The sequence below is a fragment of the Colobus angolensis genome, unplaced genomic scaffold (genome assembly GCF_000951035.1).
Source record: "Colobus angolensis palliatus isolate OR3802 unplaced genomic scaffold, Cang.pa_1.0 Scaffold196, whole genome shotgun sequence".
In the NCBI taxonomy this organism is placed as follows: Eukaryota; Metazoa; Chordata; class Mammalia; order Primates; family Cercopithecidae; genus Colobus; species Colobus angolensis.
In genome coordinates, this window is record NW_012115110.1 from 8,151,959 (window position 1) to 8,168,400 (window position 16,442).

The window sequence follows — 16,442 nt, forward strand, 5'->3', positions numbered from 1 at the left end:
CCCAGCTACTTGGGAGGCTGAGGCAGGAGAATCGCTTGAACCTGGGAGGCAGAGGTTGCAGTGAGCCAAGATCGCACCACTGCATTTCAGCCTGGGCCACAGAGCAAAACTCCGTCTCAAAAAAAAAAGTGATGTTCTTAGGTTTCTAAATATTATATTAGCCTTCCCAAGGTGGCTGCCAGCGGGTGCCTGCTGCACATTTTGGGAAGTTCTACCTCAGGAAGCTGGAGGAGTGTGGTGGGGAGGAGGAGGGGCTATCTGTCCACAGCAGAACGCCTCCCTGGTTGAGGTGAGAAGGAGGGGAGGGGAGGGTGGTCCTGAAAGAGACCTAATTCAGGAGCCAGATACTTCCGGAGCCCTGAGAGTGTCCCTCTTATAGCCACTTAGGGAAGGCGTTCCTTTTAACCTGAGCCCTTTAAGTGCAGGTTGGATGTCAGGGTTGGCAAAGGCAGATGCCATCTGGGACCTTCCTGAAGGGCAGGTTTGCAGTGTATGCTAAAAGCTTTCAAAATACCTATTTTCTTTAATCCAGAAATCCTGCTCCTAACAATGTTTCCTGAGAAAACAAGAAAGAAAATACACAAAGCCTTAGCTCCAGGGGTTTTCACTGCAGGTTTTACTCATAAGAAAGTGAGAAACAGATCATCTGAGTATCGGAGAATAGGGGTTTGTTAAATAATGGCAATTCTACCCCACATAGAATAGAATACTCTGTGTCTACCAGAAATTTTGACACAGTTACTTTTATTGATGTGAAGATACTGCTGATATAGTCCTAACTAAGACATACAGCAAATGGTCCTGTTTTAGTTTAAAGAAAAATGTGGGCATATGTGTGTGTCTGGTCTATAATTTTACTTCTTCTCTTTAATTTTTGGATCTTTTTCTGCAATAAATATGAGCTACTTGTGTAATTATATGCAAAGGAAGATGTTACATTATGTTCAATATGTTTTATTTATAAGTCAGGAAATTGTAGAATACTAGAGCAATATCTCCATCCAAAGAAGCTAAAAACGGTTTTTGGGCGCTCCCTGGGTGGAATGACAAGTTTTCCGGCACATTTATGCGAAAGCAGGCTGGTGGTAGGTTAGCTGGGAGAATGGAGGTGGTGGCGGCAGCGAACTCTTAGTTCCCAGAGAGGCTGAAAACCTCAGCGGCTTCTAAGGAGAGACTGCCTGCAGCCCACTCTTTTCTATTTAAAATTAGATTATTGTGAAACATTGCACCGTATGGACGGAATGACCTATTTCAAAGGGTGCATAAGCTAGAGTGTATTAAAGACCCTTTTCCATAGTCAACAGTTATTGAGTTGATTATGCCGTGGTGTGGATGTCAGTGTTAGAAAATCAATGGTATTCTGTAGAACTTTAAAAACGTGAATATTTGTGATTTAATTTTCTTCTGTGGGGCAACTAGGAGCCATAAGTGGGCAGAGCTACTCGAGTCCTCTTGTTGTTTCATGAAAAATTATATTCTTACTAAAAATTGGCCAGGCGTGATAGCTCACGCCTATAATCCCAGCCCTTTGGGAGACCGAGGTGGGTGGATCACGAGGTCAGGATTTCAAGACCAGCCTGACCAACATGACGAAACTCTTGTCTCTACTAAAAATACAAAATTAGCTGGGTGTGGTGGCACATGACTGTAGTCCCAGTTACTTGAGAGACTGAGACAAGAGAATCACTTGAACCCAGGAGGTGGAGGTTGCGATGAGCTGAAATTGCGCCATTGCACTCCAGCCTGGGCAACAAGAGCGAAACTCTGTCTCAAAATAAATAAATAAATAAATAAATCTGGTGAAAATTGGCTGGGCCACTGTGGAGTGGCTCTCAAGGTAAACTTTGTGCCTCCCATGCAGTGGTGGTGTGGCTGGCACTGCCAAGAGTGACACTTGATTGCTTGGTCATTAGCTCCTACCCTGGGTCGAATTATAGCATCTCACTTTATCTCCGTCTGTGAGGCGGTGAGCCTCACACCCGAGTCTACGCTGTTTTCCTTCGTTATGAAGTCTCCTTGTCAACTTGGGCTGCTGCAACGAAACACCATAGACTGGGTACTTATTCAGAATGGAAGTTTATTCCTCGCAGTTCTAGGGGCTGGAAGTCTAAGATCTTACACAGAGTGGAGATTTATTTCTCACATTTCTGGAGGCTGGAAGCCCAGGATCAGGGCACCAGCACATTGGGGTTCTGGCCCGGGCCCTCTTCCAGGATGCAGACTGCAGACTTCTGTCTGTGTCCTCACTTGGAGGAAAAAGGCACGAGAGAGCTCTTGAGGTCCCTATTATAGGACACTAATCCTATCCATGAGAGCTCCGCCCTTGTGATTTAATCACCCCACCAAAGTCCCACTTCTTGCGCCATTCCACTGGGAGCTAGGATTTTAACATTTGGTAATATCTAATTGATAGATGTACAAAATCAACTATCAGTGTATCTATCCAGCTTGGTTCTCTCTCCATGACTCCACGCTGCTATCCGTCTCTACCTGACGTCACCACTGGGTTGTCCAGAGACAGTATCACACAATACACTGAAGTCTGCAGGCCATCTGTCCCCATGCCCACCCTGTCCCATAGCCTGTCCCTCTCATTTGATGGCAACTGCATCCTCTCAGCTGCTAGGGCCGAAACTTTGGGGTCATCCTGGACTCTTTTTCGATTCAACCTCACCTCCATTCTAACAGCAACTCTTCCTTTCCAGAATCCAAATTTGCCTCCCCAACTGCTGCCCCCACCCTGGTGTGACACCGTCCTCGCCTGCCTGGGCCCACAGTGGTCTCCCACCAGCCCCTGCTTCCACCCTATTCTTCTAGAGCCTGTTTCCTGCCCAGCAGTGAGAGTGGATGCGGATGATTGGCAGCTGATGGCTCAGGACACTCCCCCTACTCAGGGGGTCCCCAGGGCCCTGTCCACGGCCTCTGAGACCCCCTGTTGCCTCCTGGACCCAGGTTCCTCCTCTTCTTCTCACTCACTCTGCTCTAGCCCCGCCGGCCACTGGGCTGTTCCCTGGATGCACCAGGCATGGTCCTGACTTGGGGCCTTTGCTTTAGCTGTTTCCTCTGCTGGGGCATCCCCCTCTCTTTATCCCTGTGGCCTATTGCCTTGCCTCTTTCATGCACAGACCCCAACATCACCTCTGCCAAGCCCAGCCTGACCACCCTATTCCCTAGAGAGCTGCACCCTGCCCTGCATGCACCTTTTTTACCCTGTCGCCGTCTGCCGTGTCCTGTCGTTTATTTCTCTACGAGCCCCGTAGTTGGTGCATTTCCCTCCCTGGGGAAAGCATACCCCAGGAGGGCTGAGACCTTAGCAGTTCACTGATGTTGTCATGTCTAGGCCCTCACTCGAGTCAGTGCTCAGCACACATTTGAGAAGGATCGAGCAGCTGGCTCACTCTGAACCATCTCTGACAATTGGGACTCCAGATCCCTGTCATTGCCCTGTCCAGCCCCCTGGAGGGTCGTGGGTGCCCCTTGGGGTCCCCAGTGCTCACCCACCATGCTCCGGCTCTGTCCCTCTGACCCGCTTCCCCTCTTCATTTCTAGACCGGCCTTATTGTCGCCTGCTACCACGGCTTTGTGGATACCGTGGTGGCCTTAGCAGAGTGCCCCCACGTTGACGTCAACTGGCAGGACAGCGAGGGGAACACGGCCCTAATCACAGCTGCACAGGCAGGTAAGAGCCGGCTTTCCCCTTTCCTCCCAGAGCCGTGGCCAGAGCACCGCCGCCAGGCAGCCTGGGCTCCCGGTGCGATGCAGTCAGGATGGAAATGATCAGAAACCATGTCCTGCTACCAAGGGGTGCTAGGGAAGGGCTGATCACTGTGAGTGCACAAGCTATACATTTGGGACACTGTGCATTTACCCACTCGTTCAGAATTCAGTATGGGCAGATCAAGCTCTGATACTGCCCAAAGTTTTTGAATATGAGTCTGCACCAGAAAGTCACCCTTGTCACCGCTTCACCTGGAGCCTCACACTCCATCCTGCTCCAAAGATGGGGGGTGGCACGAGGCTGGCAGACCCACCAGTGGAAGAGACACAATCATGTGTCTCAGTGATAGTTAATCATGAAAGTAGACATGCGTAGATAGTTAATCATGAAAGTAGACATGCGTAGATAGTTAATCATGAAAGTAGACATGCGTAGAAGGTGACCTTACACTTTACCTGTAGAGTTAGAGAAATGCCAGGAACTGTTTCTGAGAGCTGTTAGAGTATCTGTGTAACAAGCTGAGACGAAATTAGTGGGAGCGTCTTGTGAGCGGGTATCCAAGCATGTGGCCCTCAGCCCATCGTAGTCATCGAGAGGACGGCACTTATGTCAGTATTGCCAAGTGCCTTGCGGCTCTCCTCCTTTGGAATTGTATCCAGACTTTTTTTTGAGTACAGACATGAAACCTATGCTTGCCTCTTCATAATCACACTTCATTTGAAACAGTGGTCTTGACCAGGTTTATCACTGACCCCTTTCAGATTTCTTGGCCTCCAAAGATTCTGTCTGTTTCATTGGTCAGGTTCTCAGTTTCAAGCAAAGAAGCTGCCTGTGGCTGAGCCAGGAAGGACAGGCACTTGTGTGTTGAGGGAAGGAGGGGAAGATCACACGGTTGTCAGGCGTTGTTGAGAATCCCACTCAGGGCCCAGAAACTGGAGGAAATGCCCCAGACCAGACTGTATGTTGATTCTGGTTGGGAAACGGCTGTTGCTGTCACCAAAGGGAGACCTCCTTGTCTCTTGTTGCTTCACAAGCCCGTGTACCAAAGCCACCCTGGGTGGATCTGATGGGTGGGGGGCCAAGGAGGCTGGAAAAACCAGTGTTTGACAGTTTCATCCCCCATGGTGGGAGTGGTCTGGGCACCCCACTTTTCAATCAAAACGAATAGAGTGGGGAGCTCTCCAAACTTAGAAAGGGCCAGGGGCTGTGCTAACATGTGTTCACCTCCTCATGTTTCAGAGCGTGAGGCATCACCTCCATGGAGGATTCCAGGCTTTGAAAGCCTAGCAAGAGTGTGAAAGGGCTTTGTAAGGCATTCAATGATTCATTTCCTCTCATGGGTCAGCCGCCATGTCAGGGACCAAGGATACAGAAGTACAGGGCAGCCCCATCCTTGAGTAATTCTGCAGCTCATGGGACAGAGAAACAGATGCAAAGCCCGGCACCATCTGTCTGCTGGAGCTCGGTGCTGTGGGACAAGAACACTCCAGCTAGCCTGGAGTTCAAGACGAGGTTTTGCAAGAAGGGGGTTTGAGCTGGGGTTGAGAGGGAGCCGGGCAGTTCTCAGGAATGGCGAGTCTTAGGGACAGTGTAGGTGGGCATGGCTGTAGGATGGCATGTGTCTAGGAGAGATGAGGGGAGGACGGGGACCAGACCATTAAAGGTCTAAACACAGTGCAAGAGAATGTATTTCAGTAGCGCGAGGCTGCGTGAGTCGTGACAGGGGTGAGAGGATCCTGGGGGCCTAGCAAAGGGCTCAGAGCACAGGGAAGGGCCGGGAGCTGTGTGGCTGGAAACACAGGTGGCGGTGGTGGTGATGTGGGCCATTGAGGAGAGCTGGGGATCTAGGATGGCTTTGGGCTTTGGGACAGGGGATAACACCAACTGCAAAAGGCATATAAGTAAAAGAAGAGGCATGGGAGGAACACTGGTTTTGAGCTGGCTGTCATAACTTTGAAATGCTCTGAGACCTCTAAGTAAAGAGGTCTCCATGGCAAGTCAGGAAGAGATGGAGCTCCAAAATCTGGTCCCTGCTAGAAATCCAGATGAGGGACAGGTGTTGCTGGTAAGAGCTGGAACATGGATTAGGTCATGACGGTATGAGAATGTACGATAAGAAGGGATTTCTTTTCTTACTGATCTGCCAGAGCTCTTGGTGTGTTAGAGATAATAGCTGTGCTTTGATACCCGTGAGGTACTTCCCAAAGTCTTGCCTGTGTGCAGGTGTTTTGATTTTGTATTCACCCATGATTGTTTCTTCAGAGTCTGGAGCACAGTGTATATTTTTGGCAAGACTATGGCATTGGCCGTGCTATGCCCTTGGTGTGTCCAATCAGGAACAAATACCATCACTTTGTCCTGATGTGGGTGATGCTAAATTTGACGAACTGCTTACTGTGAGAATCACCACATTTTTTGTTTGTTTGTTTATTTGTTTATGTATTTTACCAAAGAGTCAGAAATTAGAATACCACCACTGCGACCAACATCACACCTGCTAAGTAAAAGCCCATATTTCTTTGTGATTGTTTTCTTCCAATAGATTCCACCAAAAGTTATTGGTCTTATACACTGTATTCAAAAACGCAGTTAAATTTTTTTTAACTTCATGCAGTCTCTCCAGATTTCAAATTGCTTCCCTTTCCACAAATGCTTATGTTTTTCACTGAATCAGTGACCTATTGAATTTTTCTAAGAATATGGATTGTTAAAATTTGAAAAATTTTCTTTTGCTTCTTGCAATAAACCAATTTCATTTTTTAAATTGTTTCCCAGGCACTAGACAACCAGGGAGCAATAAATCTATTTCAGATGAAGATGCTGCCCTGATTCTGTAGCCCAGCCGCCTTCTTTTTGAATCTCACTGTCTTTACACTGATCCAGGGTTTTTTTTTTTTTTTTTTTTTTCTGGCTTGCTCATGCTTCTCCTGGGACTGCACTCATCCTTCTCTGGTTTGTTTTAAGTCAAGAATGACACAGGTCCTCTTGGAGATTGGAGGGCGCTCTGGCAAAGAGAGGAGCAAAGGGCTCCAGCTGCTTTCCAGGCTCCGCGTCCAGCAGCCTGGGGCATGGCGGGAAGAATTCGGGGCCAGGTGCAGGCCCCACAGCCACTCCCCTCCTGCGCTGTGTAGTTTTACTTCCAAGTTGAGTGTGGCAGGGGAGGCTGTAACAACCAAGGAGGAGCCCCCACCCTTTACCTGGTGGCACCTTAGGGGGAAGGTGGCATCGGGAGCTTAGTGCCCTGCCTGACCTCGTGCCTGGGGTGTTGAAAAATGGCATCGGTGGGTCTCAAAGCATCCCCTAGACCACCTCTCCTTTTCTGCCCTTCTACCTGTGGGGCATTGCCGGAGTTTTGCAGTGTTCACTGAATTAGGTGTAATACCTCATCCTCCTCATCAACAGGGGCCTGTCTCTGCCATCTTACTTAAGAAACAGAAATTGGGTGGTGTTCCTTGATGGTTCTAGTCAGACTCCTGGCTTCTCTCTGTTGCCTTTGGTCATGGATGGTGTCTTCAGCGGCTCAGGCTGTGATAAGGAAATAAGGAGCTCTCCGGAGCCTCTTTTGTGAGGGCACTAATCCTACCATGAGGACCCCCTCCCTCAGGATCTAATCACCTCCCAAAGTCACCTGCTGTAGCATCGACCTGGGTACAGGATTTTCGCACAGCAATTTCGGAGGACAGAAACATGCAGACTGTGGCAGGTGGGAAGCTGGGTAGGAGCGAAGATTCCCGTGTTCTCAGCTCTCCTGGGAGCTGGCCCACCCAAGGGGACCCAGGCTGCCAGACAGAGCTGGAGTCCAAGTAGCAGGATTGGATGGCTGGGGTGTGGACAAGGGTCCGGGCTGTCCTGAGGGCAGGGTCACAGCTGGCAACCTGCCTGGGTGGACAGGAGGAGGCGAGCAGAGGCCTCAGCTGTTATCCTGCTTCCTCCACTTGGCCTGGCTGATGTTCTTGGAGTCTGATTTTAAAATACAATACAGAGTGTTTGGGAGAAAGTAGCCCCACACAAGCAAGGAAATTATGGGTGAATGTCTCCTGCACCTCACTCTCAGCCCTCCTCCAGTTCTGCTCTCTGGAGTTAGCTGTTGTTAATGATTTGATGCCTAGATGGGTTTACTCTTTTAAATTTAAATAAAATCATTATTATAATGTATTTTGTCTTCTTGTTTTCCTTCTTTCTTTTTTGAGTCTGAGTCTTGCTCTATCGCCCAGGCTGGGGTGTGGGGGCACAATCTCAGCTCTCTGCAACCTGCATTTCCCAGGTTCAAGTGATTCTCTTGCCTCAGCCTCCCAAGTAGCTGGGATTATAGGCGCCAGTCACCACGCCCAGCTACTTTTTGTATTTTCAGTAGAGGCGGGGTTTTACCATGTAGGCCAGACTGGTTTCGAACTCCTGACCTCAAGTGATCCACCCACCTTGGCCTCCCAAAGTGCTGGAATTACAGGCGTGAGCCACCGACCTTTTTTTCTTTTTTACTGGCTTTTGTTATCTTCCCCTATTTACTGATTTGCTTGAGCTCTCTGTGGCCAGCTCGGTGTGCACCCACCCTCTCGCCTGGGCTCTGATCCCTGGACACCCAGCCTAGGCCGCTGCCTGAGGCTTTGGGACTGAATTGTTGAGGTTGCACAGCGGGGCGGAGGGGAGAGGGACTTCACGTCATTTAAACAAACACAGATTAAAAAGCTTCCTTGTGTGTGTCTTCAGTGCCTCAACGTGCAGAAGAGATTTTCCTTAATTTCTTTCTGAAACTCTAGGGGCTGCTCCTATCCCCATGGGCACCGTTGCTTAGACATGGGCTCCCAACCTTGCGCCTCTGGCATCAGCATCACCTGGGCGGGTTCATGTGAGCATTAACACAGGTCTGGTGGAAGCACAGACTGCCAGGCCCTACCCCTGGAGTCTTTCTTTGAATAGGCCTGGGGTGGGGCCCAAGAATGAGCAAATCAGCAGGTTTCCCAATGAGGCTGATGCCACTGGCCCAGGGACCCCCACGTTGAGGATGGAGGGCTTGGAGGTTTTTAGTCTGATGATGGCAAAGGGCCCCTCTCAGTGGCATTGAAGACGGTCAGAGTCACAGACCCCAGGAGAGATGTTGTCGGAAAAGACACAGAGGCATCAGGGAATTAAAGTGAAAATGAGGAAAGCAGCTGAGCATCGGTTCATGACTTTCCTGTGCTGTTTTGCCAAAGAGGCTGTTTAGGCTCAATCAGGTGATATCCCCTTTTAATCAATTTCATAACCGGTTTTATTTATTTGATGATTTGTTAATTTCAAAAGTTGTCTACGCCTATGTGCTCACAGCCAAAAATGACTACAAAAGTATTATCAGGAAGGAAGAAAAAGATCCCTTTTCAATCTCCCAAACATTCCAGCTCCTTTATCAGCACTCAGGAGTTACCTCTTCAGACCTCATTCAGTCCTTTCCAAACACGCACGTATGTGTGTACACTTTTTATTCACATGACTAGGCTAGTTCTGTTGAGATTGTGTGTTTAGTGGTTTTGTTCACCTAGTAATTAATCTAGGAGCTCGTGCTGCATCGGTGTCCCTGAGCCCTCCCGGGTGCTCATAGCCCTGCCTTCCTGCATGGGATGTGTGGCTCATGCCAGTTCCCCACCAAGACTTCAAGTTTGGGAGGCTTCATTCTGATTGATTTCATTCATTGTGGTGGACCTGGCTCTTAGGCCAGTCCTTGGACATGAAGTACTTGCTTCCTAAATATTTGTTTGAAAAGAAGATATTGTGTAAAATGCATGAACCATGGTATACTTAACTGTCCCAGTTATTGGACAGGTGAACTTTTGAGTTAACCAATGGCAGCAAGGCTGTCGTGAAATCCTTGGGTTTGGGGTGCATCTCTGAGGAGAGCGTGTTAGGGTCCTGGCAGGAGGCGTGTTGAGCGACAGGTGTGCTCAGAGGGCTGAACAGAGGACTTGATGAGGGCCTGTCAATTACAGGGGAAGGGTAGAGGTAAGGGAACCAACATTGAAAGGATTGAGGGGAGGGGCTCTGCAGAGAGTGACCCAGGCCAAGAAGCTGGAACCTGAGAGGCAGCCTCAACCTAGAACCCCAGTCAGGGCCTGGAGTGGGAGGTAGGGCTGGATACCCCGCTCCTTCCACCCTGGTCCCCTGCTGAGCCACCCCAGAAACCTCACTGGGGTGGAAACCGGGCAGGTGCTGGTGGTGTAGGTCAGCTTCCTAGGCCGAAAGCAGGGCAAGGAAGAGGAGAAGCAGTGTGCGGACACACTCTGAGAACAGAATTGCTTCAGCAAGGGCTGTGCCTGTTTTAAGTGTCCACAGCTGCCAAGTGGCCGTTAACTGTACACAGCTATGGCGATTTCTCCTTTCCCCTGAGTGTCCAAGAGTGTTCTTGCCAGCCCTGACGGAGATCAGTCTTTTCAGTTTTTCCCTACTCACCGTGAACCAAAACTCTGGTTTTCAGTTGTATTTCCCCAGCCCTCTTTTGAGCCTAGTGCCTGTTAGGATGCTTTTGGCTTCAACCACAAGGACGCTGCCTTCTCTTGCAACACAGGACATCTGCAGGTGATGGTGCAGGGCTGCTTCACTGAGTAGCTGGGTGATGCTGGGACCTAGAGCCCCTTCTCAGAAATACTTTCGCCTTTTCCCTCATGGTCCCAAGCTGGCCCCAGCTGCTAGAAGTGCCATGGCTTCACGTTGCAACACTGAGGGATGTCAAGGAAGAGGAGCAAATCCCTCTCGGCATTTCCTTTTATAACACAGGAAAACATTTCCAGAAGGCTCCAGGGGAGTGTCATTGTCATCTCACCAACCAGGGTTGTGTCACAAGCCTGTGCCAAACCAGTGATAGAGGATGGCTTGTGTAGACGGCAGTCACACTGAGCAGAATCAGCATTGTGAAGCAAAATCTTAAAGCAGCCATATGTTTATATTATTTGCTATGGCAACTGGGTTGGTTGTCTGGGAGTTGGGAGCTCTGGGTTTCTGGAGGACGCAGCATTTATGAGCACAAATTCGGATGCAAATGCCTTCATCTGCCATTTGAGTGTTCTCTAAAAAGTCTAATTTCCTCTGCTATTTAATGCACAATAAAAATACAGCCAAATCTGTACTAGGTCTGTAAATGGAGAGAATGTATGAAAATAAATCCTCATGTAATCCCTAAATCTCATTTAGCCAGTCATTTCAACTTTCACCACCTCTCCTCTAACAAAAATAAAATAAGAAAACCAAAGGAATGAATAAGGACTCCCATGGATAGAGCTGTGTGTTTATTTCTGTTTCCTTGCTGTGCTTTAACAGAACAGCATGAACGTGGTGAAGTGAGGAAACGCCAGGGGTCTCTTTGAGCTGGTGATGGGATAGAGCCCGTGAAGCTTGTTTTGGGTGTAAGGAACCTCTGATGTGTGCTTGCAGCTTGTTATTTCTTGCATTTAATTGTAAAATTCTGAAGGCTATGTGCTGAGAGCCAGCCTGGCAGGATGCTGCCCGGAGACAGGGACGGAACGGCAGGAATTCTGAGGGTTGGCTGTGGGTTTGGGCTGCTGTGGAGTCCTGGCTCCTGAGCTGAATCAGGGAGAGTCCCAGTTCAGAGGAGAATGTATGACTTGGTGGGAAGCCAGGAACAATGCCTCTTTGTGCTATTTATCTTATTTTATTAAGCAGTGCACATGATCACGATCTTAGTGTGATCTCATTATGATGTTCATGTTGTTTGGAAGTGCTTTCTTTTTTCTCAATTTGTACCGCTTCAAATAAGAGAGTAGAACTTGGCGAGTCTTGGTTTCCCAACGTTGCCTTATCTTTTCTTGAGAGCTTTTCTGAGCTCTTCTGATTGGCCATGGCAGGGCCACACTCCTGCCCACTGGCCAGCCAGGAGGGCTCCTTAGCCAGGTGGGGGCTTGCCCGGTTCCTCCATCAGACCCCTGCCTGCTCTGCAGAGAGCAGGGATGCTGCCCTCCCCTACTAACCCTGCCCGGCCATCTGCATGGTAAATGCCTTATGCTAAGAATTCCTGCAGTCGGTCCATGCCGCGTGGCTGTGGGAGAGGAGATGTTATATTTTCAAAGCCGACAGCCCCCTCTACTGGCCTCGTCTGGAGAACTGCAATTTGAATGCCTTGAGTCAGTCAAGTCTTAGACAACCCAATTCTGTAACATTTTCCCATTTTTAGAGCAGTTTATGTTCGTTGCCTGTTTTTTTTTTTTTGGTTTTTTCAGATGGAGTTTTGCTCTTGTTGCCCAGGCTGGAGTGCAATGATATGATCTTGGCTCACAGCAATCTCCGCCTCCCAGGTTCAAGTGATTCTCCTGCCTCAGCCTCCCGAGTAGCTGGGATTACAGGTGTCTGCCACCACGCCCGGCTAATTTTTTGTATTTTTAGTAGAGATGGGGTTTCACCATGTTGGCCAGGCTGGTCTCGAACTCCTGATCTCAGGTGATCCATCCACATCGGCCTCCCAAAGTGCTGGGGTTATAGGCATGAACCACCACGCCCGGCCAGCCCTGCTAATTTTTATTTTTATTTTTTTAGATGGGATCTTGCCATGTTGCCCAGGCTTGTATCTAACTCTTAGGCTCAAGTGATCCTCTAGCTTTAGCCTCCCTGGCCTCTTCTGGCCTCGGCCTCTCTGCTGGGATTACAGGCATGAGCCACCTTGCCCACCATGATACTTTCAATAAATAAACTTTTCCCAAAGGAGAAGTAGGAATATTTCAGCCTTTTCTTCTAGTGCATATTCATTGAGCACCCCAGAGCATGCTGTCAGTTGGAAGTTTTAGGCTTGTGAACTGGGTGACGAGGGCTGTGGCGGCTGTGGGAACCCCACACGTGCATGGGAATGTGGGCAGTGAGACACTGTGGGGCCGTGGCACCAGGGAAGACCTGGCATTGGAAGGGATGGCTCATCAGGTCACCAGGTAAAAAGAGGAGGCAGAATATTCCAGGTAGAGGGACTTCTTGTGCAGAGGCCACTAGATTAGAGGAAGTGTGGCTCATGGGTGAATTACATGGAGAGCTGGCTATGTGACCATGAAGTGGACTGGGAGGGCATTGGCGGTGAGAGCTGAGGGTGAAGAGGTAAAAACCAGCTCATGGAAGAGTTGAAACGTCATGTAAAGAGCAGAGCCCACGAAGAGTTTTGGATGAATAGTGGGGATGGTCAGAGGCCCTGTTGGTGTCACCGTGCTGCTGGTGTGGAGAACGAACAGGGGCAGAAGTGGGACCAAGGAGCCTAGTCCGGACAGGAGCTATGGCCCCATGGGGATGTGGTAGCCCAGGTCAGGGACGGAGAAACAAGGACAGCTTTGGGACATCTCAAATCGTTTTTGTAGAGATGAGGTCTTGTCATGCTGCCCATGCTGGTCTCAAACTCCCGGGCTCAAGTTATGTCAGAGGTGCAGTTGGCAGAGTGTGGTGATTGCTTGGGTGAGGGAGGACGTGGAGGGCTTGAGACTGAGTCCAGCTGTCTGGCTTGGGTGATGGGACGACTGGTGGTATTCATCACTGAATAAGGGATGTGGGAGAGGAGCAGCTTCGGAGGAAAGATGTTTTGGGTTTGATGCATTGAGTTTGTAGGATACCCATGATGAAATACTCAGTAGACAGACACTCAGGTAAAAAACTGAAGAAAAGAGATAGAACTGGAGAGGGTCGATATGGAAGCTTTAGAGCTGAAACTTGGATCCACGGGAGTGTATAGGATCACGGAAGGAGAGTGTATGAGATGAGGAGGGGGTTAGCAGGCAGCTGAGGAACAGCAGCATTTCAGGAAGGAGAGAACAGGAGCTCAGAATGTTGAGAAGGTGGAAAATCAGAAGGATAAGCATCCGCATGTCCATGGAAAGAGCGTGTTTCAGAAAGGATGAAAGAGAGGAGTGAGTGGGAAATGCTGTGGAGATGTCGAGTGTGATGAGAACTGACAAATCACCACTGAGTCTCATTGTAAGAAGGTCCCTGGGGACTGTTGGTGTGGTTTCAACAAAGTCAGAAAGTGTTGGTAGCAAGAGTGAGATTAGATGGGTCTGGAAGTGGACTGAAGCAGGGTTGAATGGTTGATGGAGGGTGGTGGGAACATGAAGACAGGCCCACAGGGGTTGCTGTGAGTCACATATGCTTTTAAGATGACAGGCCCTTGAGCATGAATGTCAGCTAGTTATTGCTGTGTAACAAACACCTCCCACGCTCTGGGACATTTTTATTGTTCGTGCATCTGTGGATGGGCTGGGGATTGGTTGATCTAAACTGTCCTTGCTCAAGTCTATGGGCAAGTCGGGGACCTGTTCTTGGGTACTTTGGCTGGGGCAGCGCTGCTGCGTGCATTACTCATCCTCTTCCTGGGAACAGTGAGCCAGCCTGGGCATGTTCTTCCTGGGGAGACAGCTGAGGCACAAACATGCGTGAAATTCTGGATAAGTACATTTCAGCTTTCTGCTTCCATCACGCCTGCAAACATCCCATCGGCCAAGGTTCCACTAGACAGAGGAACTGAGAAGTCACTTAGCAAAGGGCAGTGTGAAGAATATGGGCCATTAGTGCATTGTAGGAACTAAGGGCCTTCTGAAGGTTCACTGAAATCAACTTGCAAAAGGCAGGTGAATAAGAGAAGAGGCATACAAAGTACTTAACATGCGTACATGGGAGCCTTCGGAATGAAGACCCAAAAATGCAGGAGGAATTTTCCATTTTTCTGCTTAGGTTCAACAAAGTGTGGACAGTTACGTAGAAATATAGTTGTACGGGCCAGGCGCGGTGGCTCATGCCTATAATCCCAGCACTTTGGGAGGCTGAGGTAGGAGAATGGCTCGAACCCAGGAGGCAGAGGTTGCAGTGAGCAGAGATCGCACCACTGCACTCCAGCCTGGGTGACAGAGTGAGACTCTGTCTCAAAAATAAAAAAAAGAAGAAGAAATATAATGCTAATAGACTGAGTGGGGAAACCCCACGGGCCTGCCTGTCTAGATTCTTCCAGGTTTCTCTGAGCAGCATTTCTTCCTTCTGGAAATGACGCTCCTGGAACGGGGATCTTAAGACCGATGGTCAGACATGGCAGGTCAGATAATTTCTTTATGTTAGAGTAGTAATTTTAGGTTTTATGGCTGGCTTTAGGGAAAAGGGGTTCTGGTTTCAAAGATCTGCCTTGGGGAAGAGGGATTCGAGTTTGGATGGTTGGCCTCTGGGAAGAAGGGACTGAGAGATGGGAGCGCAGGAGGGCACAGAGAAACCTTTGCTTCTGAGGCCTTCCCTGTGGGGTATTGCTTTCTAAGCCCCAACAGCATTCTGAGGGAAGTGAGTCTGCAAGGAAGGAGAGATTGAAGAGAAACAGGAGGGATCTGATAAATATTCCACAGCAGTGGGCAGGGAGTGGCTGTCAAGCACAGGAGGGGGGAAGCAGGGATGCGCCTCTTTCAGCAAGAGGAGAATCCCCTGCGTTCTCCATAGGAAATGTGAACTGAGGACTGACGAGGTTCATAAACTTGGAAAGAAGAGCTTTCTTCTCATAAAGGGTTGCAGCCTGCAGGGTGGCCATTGTGGCAGGGAAGCAGAGCCTCTGGCCAGAAGCCAGAAACAGACCCTTCCAGGGGCAGAAGAACAAGACAGAAGAACAATGCATGTGAACGAGGTGGCTCAATACACACATTCTGGAAGCTATGGGAGAAGCATTGAATATTGATGAGAGGAGGAACATGCACGTGTGCAATCGAGCTCCGTGCCTCTCCCTGGGACCTGTGTTGAAAAAGCGACAGCGTTAGCATGATCCGAGGGTGGAATGCTGGTCGGTTGCTTTGTCCAAATCACAGAAGGGCAGGGCAGCATCAGGCGGTTGGTTTATATCAGTGGAGGAGTCTTTAGAACGGGCTGGTTTCTGTTTAGCTTTAGGAAAGGAAGCCTTGCGGTGGTTAGCAAGGAATGGGTATAACAGGCGCATCGCCCTTCCATCCTGTCATAGCCGGGAGTCAGTTTTCAAGGGTTCTCTGGGGTCTCCTTGGCCAGGAGGGGGCTGGTTCAGTCCGTTGGAGGGCTCAGGATTTCACTTTTCCTTCTTGGAGGCCCATGAATGTGGGCAGCGTGGGGGGCAATGGGGGAAAGTCGAGGGACTTCCCTTCTGGTGGTTTCTGTTCCCTCTGTGAACTTGAAGATGAGTCATCCAGGAGAGAGGTTTGCCTGAGGTAGGTGACTTCCATATGAGAAGTTTAACATTTTCCCCATGGGGCCTGGGGAAGAGTCAGTCGGGAAGCACAGGAGGGCTGTTGGGCCAGGCTGAGCAGCCGGTCAGGTCTGGGTGGCATGGGTGTTCACCTCTGTGTATCTCCCAATGAAGGCGCCTTGGCATCCATGCGGAGCGAAACCAGGGGCATGGCGGGGCCAGGCGTCATCTCCAGCTTTCCTCTTTTGCATACCACAGACCTGTCCATCCACTCATTTAGGAGCTCTCTGAATCAAACACTCCTCTCCCTCCTCCTGCCCGCCCGGGGTTGGGGGCTGGGCTCCATCTCTGCCTCCTGAATGCTCCCGTAGTCTCCTGGTGAGCTCCCCACCACTGGGAGAGCCTCGGGTCCAGGGTGGAGAGGCCCCACACCAGGCTGCACAGCCAGCCGTGAATCATCGTCCCGACCTTGCACTCATTTTGAACGGCTCTGTGCTAGTTCTCCCCTTTTTTAATTTTTATTTATTTATTTATTTATTTAGAGACAGTGTCTTGCTCTGTTGCCCTCCCCTTTTTTAATATTTATTTATTTATTTA

The 16,442-nt window shown here is 49.6% G+C and overlaps 1 protein-coding gene across 1 annotated transcript in view; it reads left to right on the top strand.

Moving 5' to 3' along the window:
* Positions 1–16,442, top strand: part of ANKRD33B (ankyrin repeat domain 33B) — a 94,428-nt gene that overhangs the window by 61,043 nt on the left and 16,943 nt on the right. The window contains exon 2 of the mRNA XM_011940981.1: positions 3,550–3,679. Within this exon, the coding sequence (XP_011796371.1) occupies positions 3,550–3,679 (130 nt within the window). The remainder of the gene's footprint in view (positions 1–3,549; positions 3,680–16,442) is intronic.